This window comes from Rhineura floridana, chromosome 11 (genome assembly GCF_030035675.1).
Source record: "Rhineura floridana isolate rRhiFlo1 chromosome 11, rRhiFlo1.hap2, whole genome shotgun sequence".
In the NCBI taxonomy this organism is placed as follows: domain Eukaryota; kingdom Metazoa; phylum Chordata; class Lepidosauria; order Squamata; family Rhineuridae; genus Rhineura; species Rhineura floridana.
The window spans coordinates 13,426,532-13,437,023 of record NC_084490.1 but is presented as its reverse complement, the minus strand read 5'-3'; the positions used below and the strand labels follow the sequence as shown (position 1 = coordinate 13,437,023).

General features: G+C 44.3%; 1 protein-coding gene across 1 annotated transcript; it reads left to right on the top strand.

The window, feature by feature from the left end:
• The first annotated feature begins 4,991 nt into the window (after nt 1-4,991).
• Nucleotides 4,992-5,441, top strand: LOC133367431 (angiogenin-like). Its single transcript, XM_061591535.1, has one exon. It carries the CDS (start codon nt 4,992-4,994, stop codon nt 5,439-5,441), a length of 450 nt encoding a protein of 149 aa, XP_061447519.1.
• The last annotated feature ends 5,051 nt before the right edge of the window (nt 5,442-10,492 follow it).

The following is a 10,492-nucleotide window of genomic DNA, read 5'->3' as shown; positions in this document are numbered from 1 at the left end:
CTGTACCGAGGTCAGTTATCCAAAGCTTGCTTTGACTTCCCTTCGGTGGCTGCAACATTCCTACCTCTTGCCTTTGCTGCCCTCCTGTGTTCTCTATGGAACATCACACCCTTTGTGTTTGTAATTATGCATTCAAGGTGCCCACATCAGGCTCCAAATATCTGAAAGACTTCATCCTTCCATACATAATCTTTTGAAAGTAAAGATTGGCAGAGGGGGGTCTCCTGGTAGCTCTGCTTCCCAAGGGGGGTTGTCCAGGAGATAAGGGCTTGTATCCAATTAAGTTCTACTCAGGGAAGACCCACTGAAGTTAATGCAAGTAATTAATGCATTAATTAATTAATTCATGTAAGTACAAGGATAATACCTTGGCCAGATATATTGTCATTAGCTGCGAAGGTGGTTGGCCTATCACTGTACTATTAATAATATTAATCATCAACATCATCATGACAATTACTGTTGCTACTCAGAATATTGGCTTTGATTCAGATATTTATTTATTTTATTAGATTTATATCCCGTGCTTCCTCCCAGTAAGAGCCTGGGGCAGCAATATCTAGTCATACGTAGATTCATTTCACTGGGTCTACTCTAACTATGACTAAGACTAGATCTAATCCATCAGGTTGATAATTTAATTTTAGAGAAATGAGTGACGATGATGTGCTGGAATGTTTTTGATTGCATGTGCAAAACAAAAAATGAAAACTTTTTTTCTTTTTTTAAATAAGCAAAACAAACCAGCGTTCAGCAAAGTATTTAAATTCATTGACCTTAAATTAGTGTCTAATATCCCATTTTGTGGCATATGTTTCAGTCAGTGGGGTGTAATGGTTTGGGTGTTGGACCATGACCTGGTTGAATCCTCACTCAGCCATGAATCTCATTAGATGACTTTGGGCCAGTCACTGTCTCTCAGCCTCCCCTCCCCTCTCTCACAGGGTTGTTGTGAAGACAATGCAGATATTTTCTTGGTAGCCACCATTTCACACACAACCAAATGTTCCATGAAGTTTTGACATAGAATTATTCTAAAGGTAATTATGGGATAGATTGGCTCCCCCGCCCCATCCAGTGTCAGTGAATTTAGGAGGGCCAATTTTGGTCACCACTAGTTCTGCCTGATCTTGCTGCATACGTAGACCAGGCCTAAGCCCTACACTTGAAACCTAAGGAGCAAGTTAGTTGTGATATCCCATTTCTTTCAGCGGGAAGGACCGTAGTGAAATGACAGAGCATCTGCTTTGTACACTGAAGGTCCCAGGTTCAATCCTTACAAGCAGGACTTTCCCGGAGACATGCTGGCGCCTTTGGTCACCTCGACGCTGCTGCTTGAGACCAGGCCCGCTGGGAAGAGTCACAGTGGGTGGCTGGTGGAAACTAACAAGCTCCTTCCAAGCTCCCAGCCGGGCCAGCCCAAGAAGAAGGGCTCCCCAGAGTCCTTTCGGGAGGCCTCTGCCTTAAGGAGAGGACTTTTTGCTGCTAAAAGGAGTGAGACTGCGAGTAACATCATGGGTGGGGTGCTTCTAGGAGCAAAGCTGAAACTGTCTTAATTTTCTTTTATTTCTGCCATATCGCCAAGAGGTGTAATGTGGCCTGCTAAAGAATGTAATGTTATATTTATAGTATTGAAATGGTTTTTGTGTTTGCTGTGACATTTGTTATTGTTTTATTACTGTTGTTGTATTATTTTATTATGAAATTGTTTTTGTAATTGTTTGCTTTTGTTGTAAGTCACTTTGAGCAGTTGGGGTTTTTTTGTAAGTAGCTTTGAGTTCATATTTGGAAAAAAACTGACTAATAAATATCATTAAAAAAAAATCCCCAGCATCTCCATGTCGGACTGGGAGAGACTCCCTTTCTGAAGACCTAGAGAGCCATTCCCAATCAGGGTAGGCAGTACCAAGCAAGACTGACCAATGGTCTGATAAGGCAGCTTTTTAAGAAAATTCCTATGATTGGAGCCAATATGACTAGGGTGTCCCCAGATGTGTTTGTTTCTAATGAGTTTGGTGGGGCTTGGTACTCAGGTATGCCCAACCACAGCCTTCGTCAATTTGGTGCTCTTCCAGATGTTGCTGGATTCCCAACTCTCATCACGGAAAATAAAACTCCTGACATCATAATGCCATTATTTACATCTATGGTGCAGCCAGATTTGAAATGCTGTGAACAGTTCTGGTTGCCTCACCTCAAAAAGGATATTGTAGAGCTGGAAAAGGTTCAGAAAAGTGTAACCAGGGGGAATCGAGCGACTCCCCTATGAGGAAAGGTTGCAGCATCTGGGGCTTTTTAGTTTCGAGAAAAGTCGAGTAAGGCATGATAGAAATATATTGTATAAAATGATGCATGGTATGGAGAAAGTGGATAGAGAGTTTTCTTTTGCTGTCATATTGGAACTCATGGACATCCAAATGGACTCATGGACATCCAAAAGACCTTCTTCACACAGCCCGTAGCTAAACTATGGAAATTGCTCCCACAGGAGGCTATGATGGCCACCAACTTGGATGGATTTAAAAGAGTATTGGACAAACTCAAGAAGGAAAAGGCTATCAACAGCTGCTAGCCATGATGGCTATCCTCTGCCTCCATAGGTGGAGGTGGTATGCTGTCAAATACCATTTGCTGGAAACTGCAGGAGGGGAGAGTGCTCTTGGCACTCAGGTGCTGCTTGTAGGCGTCCCATGGGCAACTGGTTGTCCACGGTGAGAAATGGATGCTGGATTAGAAGGGCCATTGGCCTGATCCAGCAGGCTCTTCTTATGTTTTTATATGATCCCTGGGCATTGGAGAAGCTGCCTGGGGCTGATGGGAGATGGATTTCAACAGCATCTGGAGGGCACTGGTTTGGGAAAGGCAATGCTGCAAACTTGGCAGATGGCTTATTGCATCATGTTCCCAGAATGCAGTCCTCCCTGAGGCTGACAAGCCACGGAAACCATCCCAAGAGTTAGAATTCTTGGTACTGGGGAGTTGCCTCCAAGCATTCCAAAGAGGTTCAGATCAATGAAGCAGTGCCCTTTGGCATTCATGCTGTTGCAACCCACAAGTTTCCATCTGAATTTTTTTCACTGCCTGAGAACATGGGACCATCTAGCAGCAAGCCATTCAAGGCAGAATACTTGAACTGTTGTAGACCCCTCAAATTCACATCAAAGTGATCATTGGATAGATAAGAAACTGAGAAAACCGAAATTTGACAGATTCACCAATCCAGGGCCACCAAATATCTCGAAAATGAGATTTCCTTTGGAAAACACAGCCTTGTGCAAATGCGATTTCACATTTCAACACTGGCCCACTAGTTTGAATATGCCACTGCCACTTGCCAGCAATTTCTGGGAAGCTCTGGAACAGGAATTGCTTCTTACGTAAATTTCTGCCTGGTCTTTTCCTCTTTGCCCTGCCCAGATGCATGCAGCAAGCTCCCTTGACAAACGAGAATCAGAGGGAACTGGTGCCTTCTGAGCAGAGTGTGATCAGTTTCTCTGACGCAGTCTCAAAGGCAGTGGCAGGTAAGTTAAACTCTGAAGCAGGGGCAACGCTATGGTGATTTTATCTGCATGGGGTAAAATTTGGAGGAGGCAAGAAGTGGCTCAGGTGAAAGGCCAGATTATATGGGGTGGGAAGTGAACCCCATTCCATGGGGTGAAATGAGGTTTGATCAAGAGCTCCCATGCATGTTTTTAACTTCAAGGCAGTTGCAATGGAGCTGCTAATTTGTTTGGGAGAGTGATATTGGGTTGGGAGTTAATATCCCTTCCACACCACTTCCAGAGAGCTAAAGAGGCAGAAAAGGCATGTGGAATTGAGATTGTGGGATGGTATCTCTTCAGACTGAAGGTGAAGACAGCACGTTTCAATGCTCCCACAGATTTGTTCGTTTTCAAAACCCCAGCCCATAATGAGCTAGCTTGTCAGGGTGAAGGATTTTTTCATCTGGTCTTCTGAACGTGCTGCCTTTCCGTGTCAGGGGAGGGACTGATTTGACTTGACTTTATTTTTTCATGAGGTCAATTCTCTCTCTCTCTCTCTCACACACACACACACACACGTTCACACAGTTTTGCACAGTTCACGTTTTGCACAGCCATTTGTTAATACCCTAAAGTGTGTGTATATGGGGCAGCGGGGGCGGGGAATTCTACCAACTTTCATAAGGGAAAAGTGAATCCTACTTATTTTCAGTGGTTGGGGAAGACTTAGCATTAGGACACATGGCAGCCACAAGTTATATCCATATCTGTCTTGCTTTTGTCCCCACCACCCCCACCAAAGTAAACTCTGCCAAGTGGTGTTGCATCTGTATTCAGCAGCTTGTCTGTTATGAGCCGTAGCACGTCTCAGTGGAAAGAACCCCATGTTAAAACAAACAAAATTCTCTCCCCTTCCCAAAGTCATTATTTGGCTGCAGTTTTGCCCCACAGACCTCATAGATCACCCAAAAAGCCTGGGCTAAATACTTTGTCCCAGTGCTGATTCAAACATTCCACTCCCCCACATTATTATTATTATTATTATTATTATTATTATTATTTATACCCTGCCCTTTTTCCAACTGGATCTCAGGGCGGCTTACAACAGACATAAATACATATAATTAAAACATTCAAAATTTTACATTAAAATAAGATTAAACCATTAGCAACATTAAAACATTTACCATACACTTAAAATGGATAAAACAGGTTAAAAAATAGTGCAACTAAGTAATAGACAACGCAGCAACCTCTCAACACACTGTCCTAAACACCTTTTAGTCTAAAAGCCTGTTGAAATGACATGTGTCCTGACGTGGGGCATCCCAAGAAGGAACACATTACTCATTCTTTCTGCACATTCAAATTATTGCTGTGTCTGCTTGGATGATGGTTCCCTGGCATGAGGTTTCCCAGTAGATCCCCTCAGTGCCCCTCAACATCACCACTATTTTTAGCTCTATTTTTTGCTCTTTTCGAAGGTCCTCCTGAATCTCAAAGAGGGCTATGGGGACTCTGAAGGGAATGGGCCCCATGTTCATCTTGCTTCTTCTGGCGACCTTCGTGGTGTTTGAAGCCTCTTGTCAAAGCAAGCTTCAGAACAAGAGGTTCTACAGGGAGCACTATGACTTTCCCAAGAGCAACTTTTCAGGGAAATACTGCGAGAGCATCATGGAGCAGAGAGGGCTCACCATGCCCAGGTACAGGGAAGGCAGCACCTTCATCCATGCCCCAAAGGAGGACATTGGGGCTGTGTGTGGGGATGGTGGAGAAGAGTACCAGAAGAGCCAGAGGACCTATCGCAGAAGCAAGAACGTCTTTGGTGTGACTATTTGTGAGCTTAGAGTCACGCCAGGGGAGGAGTCCCATTCGTACAAGGAAATCAACGCTCCCAAGCACATTGTCATACTCTGCAAGAAAGGACGGCCTGTCCATTTGGAAGAGACTCAGAACTGAAGCACAACCATTTTACCCCTCCCCCTGGGTTCAAGTCACTAATGTTTTGAATTGATTTGCATATTGTTAGATGAGGCTTGTGAATGTTTTGATCGGCATCCAGACTGCAGTACAGCATGCTCTGAACAATTTTTGTCAAGTGACTGGAATTTAGGTGTGACTGTCAGGATGTGATCACTCCAGAGCCAATGTGATCTCATAAACGCAGGGATAGATATGAGCCTGGGAGTCTTCAGTTCAAGACCAGGCATGGACCCATGGCTGATACAGAACGACTGAAGGAGTAGCACAAAGTGAAGTCCTTCCTGTTGTCAGAGTCAGGCTGGGGTCTGCAGCAGCCATACCTAAATCCAGTCTGCGTGTTGTCCATCCTAAGGTCCCCACAGCCCTTTGAACCTTGCAAGGACAGAAGGCCGAGTTCTTGGTATTTATATCTGCCCTAATACAGAGGATTCATACTGTCTACCAGTCACAGGGCTTCATATTGGCTACTAGTCAGAGGGCTCCATGATGCACATGCCTCTTCCTTCACTGGTTAGAGGGCTATGAGGACTATATATACTGAGTCCCTGGTAGCTCACTGGCCTATCACTATTACTACTGCTACTAGCTTGCACTAGTAGCTGTAATAGAATTATGCCATTGACATACATGTTCTTTACAGATTATCATGTACTAAAAAGAGAGGTCCAAACCATAAGGAGCTTGCAATCCTAGAAGTGGAAATGAAACTTAATGCTGCTGGTTCACTCCCGCAGCAGACTTCCACTTGCACAGTGGAGCTTCCCCTTCCTCTTCCCTCCTCTTTCCTGCAGACCCATGTGCATTTGCAAAATCTGCTTCAATGGGTTTGGATACCCTCTGGAGCAGATTTTGGGGACACGTAGGAAAAGGACAGAAGGGAAGTCCCACTGCATGAGTGGAAATCTGCCTGCACAACATTGACTACAACCCAGTATCCTGAGTACTGTAGATATGATTAATAACAAGTGAATAAATACACAAATCACGATGAACCATGCATAGGAATAAGATGACAACCATATGCAAATCTGCATTTGGGAAAAGAAATCAAATTGACATCACCTGAAGGGGTAAAAGTGGTTGTGTGAAACACAACATGAGATTTTAAGAAGGCTGAACCAAGGGGAGCAAATTCCAGCATGCAAATGGAAATTATGGTTGCTACAGCCACCGGCATTCATCACTGATACACAAGGATGGAGCAGGTAGCAAAGAGTATAACTAAAACAAAACTCAAATAACTGCCTTATTTCTAGGGTGGCCACTTACACATCACCAAAATTGCTTAAAAGTTGCAAATGTTAATTTATATGTTTTCGGTGCTCATTTAGAAATGATTACTATAATTTAATTAGAACTACAGTACATCTCACCATAGGGGGAAAGATTGTGACCAGGTGGCCTGTGTACCAGCTCAGCCTTCTGTCCAATAATGTTGATGAGAAACTTCAAGGCTCCTTCTGGGCCCCTGCCCTTCTATCTTATGGTTCTACCACTGACCTATGGGCCTTCCTAGTAGGTCAAGGAGCAGAGCCTGACTGCCTCGAGCCAAGCAGAAAAAAGCTCTCCCCTCCCCAGCCATGATTTCTGCCCTTTCGCCAGAGGTGTTTTGTTTTCTCCGAAATAACCTGTGGAGGAAGCTGGAATCCTTCAAGCAATAGGCCGGGCAATCTTAAGTCATGGGGAGTTCAAGCTGGAATGATGGAAATGGCAGAACATAAAGCAGCATTGGGCCCAACTATTTCAGAGCTACAAACCAGGTACTTTTACAGATATGGTTTATAGATCAGTTTCTGATCTAGGTTTCTTCTCAAGGCTAAACATGCCCAGTTCTCTGAGGAGAGACGGGAAGAACTGGGCATGTTTAGCCTTGAGAAGAAAAGACTGTTGTGTAGTAGTTAGGCTAGGATGTGAGACTAGGACTAGGTTCAAATCACCATCGACCTCACCAAGTGAGGATTTTTATGAAAATATAATGAAGGGAGGATATTATATGAAAATACAGTGTTGCCTTAGGCTCCCTTGAATAAAAGATGGGATATATTATTAGTATGCTGCCAAAGCTTCCTGTGGCTGCATTGAGGTGTCATGGTTTTATTATTTTGTTTTTATAGTATGATATATTTCTTTTTGTTTTTAACAATGTTAAAAGTCACTTGGAGACATTCGGGTAACAAGTTAATAATAATATTAATAATAATTCAATAAAAATAATAATGTAATACAATTAAAATAAATGTGGGGTAAATGTGGATGAAGTCAGCCTCCTAGTCTATCTAACTCAGTGGTACAATTTTATTTCCCCTAGTTTGTTTTTACCTGAGGAGATTGCAGAAACTCATCGGTGAAACTGCATGCTTGCACCATCCCTTTGGTTGCCTCACCTCAACAGCATTTCCTTGCAAAAGTGGATTCCAAAGTTATTTCGCCACTGCCACCCAGAACTCTATGGGGCAGCCGCAGGGAAAGCAATTAGTGGTTAGTGGCACCAACAGTTGAGGGATTGAGACATTGTTATTTCTGGGGAGGCCATCAATGAGAAGCAGAAGGATAAAGAAGAATCTTGAGGTCTTGATTGCAAGAATGAAAATGTATTTTATTTCGAGGTTTGAAAACAACACACTTATCCTTGCCCAAATGCATGAAAACACATGCACATTCTGGCCCTCATGCTGCAAGAGCCACATTTCCTGATGAAAGCCAGCATGATATTGTGGGTAAATCTGTTTACAAATCCATGTTCGGTTGTGAAGTTTGTTGGCATCCAGGCTAGAGCAAACCAGGACAGGGGAGGCATTTAGATCTGCGTTTTCCAGCTCAGGGTCCCCAAGTACAGAAGAACAGCGAGCAGAAGCTACTGATCTGTTAAGGCAGAAGGACTGTCTCTTACCTAAAAAGCCCTGGTAGATCAGGCCAGTGGTCCATCTACTCCAGCATCCTGTTCCCACAGTGGCCAACCAGATGCCCACTATAGGAAGCCCGCAAGCAGGACCTATGTGCCAAAGCACTCTCCCCACTTGTGATTCCCAGCAAGTGGAAGAAGTGGTCAGCTCAGGTAGGGCAGTGTGGCCCACCCGCCTTGCCCCTTGTGTGGTGTGGGCACAGTTGTGCACAGGAGGACAAGTGATCAATGCTGCCCTGCTTGAAACACCCTGCTGATGGCTACTGGCAAGTGGTATTCAGGGGCATACGCCTAGTAATTGATTGTATTAGTGCAGGGCAAACTTTTGAAAATCCAAGTGTTTGGCCTGAATTTTGTCAGGGCTTTCAGGGCAGTGAAACTTCTTCCCTTCTTCAACTTTTTGGGAGGGGGGGATGATTTTCTTTTGGAGGAGCAACGCTTCCCAGCACTCCTGCAAACTCTTTGATGCTTGCCAATAGATGTGTAGCGGTTCAGTGATCATCATAAAGTGCCGGCAAGTTTGACCACCTTCCCAAAATTCATCCTCAACCCCCAAAACAGGCAAAAGGTCATCCTGCAAAGGGCAAAGAAAAGGGAGTGACTATTTTGTCCCACCCCTATACCATCTCTAGCCAATCCTGAGGCTTTATATTACTTGTCAATTGCAGAGGCTGATGCTGTACCTCCAGGGTATAGAACCTAATGGCCAGGGCCAAATGCAGCCCTCCAGCCCTCCAGGTCTCCCTATCTGGGGACTCTCTCCAGACCACATACCCCTGCTTGAACATTTTTGACTGGCTGGAAAATGTCCTTGAATTCCGATAAAGCTCCTTGCTCGCCTGGATGGAGGAGAGAGAGGGGTGTATATCTGTGGGAACAAGCCAACTCTACAAAGGTACTATTTACATTCAATGATCCACCCACTTTTGCCTCTGGTCCTGCCCATCACAGGCATGTGACTCCTGGAAAGGGGCCCAAAAGGAAATGCTGATCTTGGGCTGGAAAAGTTTCCCCACCCAGTTGTATTATTCCGTTCTTGGTCTGGTAACACACTAGAGTAGGTGCCAGTCCAGTGAGGCTCCTGGTTCAGGCTCCGGAACCCCCAACAGGTGTGTGATCTGGAGAATGCTCCCTTCACTCAAGTTCACCCACCTCACAGGGTTGTCATAAAAACAAAGTGACGCAACTCCATGCACACTGATGTTTGGGGAGGTGGTTCTCTGAAGAACAGCCTGCATCTGTACAAGCAGCATCTGAGGCCCTTTTCTGCAAGAGAGAAAAAAACTGAAAGCTTACTTATTCAATCTGTGAGATGTTCAGAAAAGCAGGGGAAAAGCACATTTCTGAGCCTTGGGCCAGGCACTGCCTCTCAGCCTCAGAGGGAGGCAATGGTAAACCCCCTCTGAATATCTCTTACCACAGAAATGCTGTTCATAGGGTCGCTATAAGTCGGGATCGACTTGAAGGCAGACAATTCAATTTGACTCTACCTTTTTGGCTCTAAAATTCCTTGTCAATCACAACCTGATTTCTTATTGGCTAAAAACCTGAAAGGGCAGGGATTAGAGCAGAACTTAGAGCAACTAAGAAGTTGGGGGGGGCTGACATTTTGGTGTGTATCTCTGGAACCAGACCACCTAGAAACTGTTGTGTTTTTTTAAAATGAAAGCTGAAAGCCTGGAGATTAAGATGAGTCACCTGGAGAGCCGGAGGGGACCCCCAAAAATGGAGTCTCCAGATGAAAAATGGAGGTCTAGTAACCCTAGTACAAACCCAGTAAGAATAGAATCCCACCAAGGATACCTAAAATGAAATCCCACCAAGGATACCTAAAATGCGGCAGGCACCAGGCACAGAGCCTGTTTAGTGATAACCCCACACCTTTGGTGCTCTTTCCTCAAGGAAATACATATGCCCCCCCCCATTACTGGATTACTGGAGATATTATTGTTACCATCATTATTATTATCTGTGTATAATCACTTATTGTCCTGCGCTTGAAGAATTTTAGCTGCTTCTGTTTTTAAGTTATTTTTAGTTAATGGCTTTCTTGCCATCGTTTTTATTTCTATATGTGTCTTAAAATGTCAGGGGTGAGAAGCCTGCCGCCCTCCAGATGTTGCCA

Bases quoted from the DNA above. Each gene is read 5' to 3' on its own strand.
- LOC133367431 (XM_061591535.1), top strand. From the start codon at position 4,992: ATGGGGACTCTGAAGGGAATGGGCCCCATGTTCATCTTGCTTCTTCTG.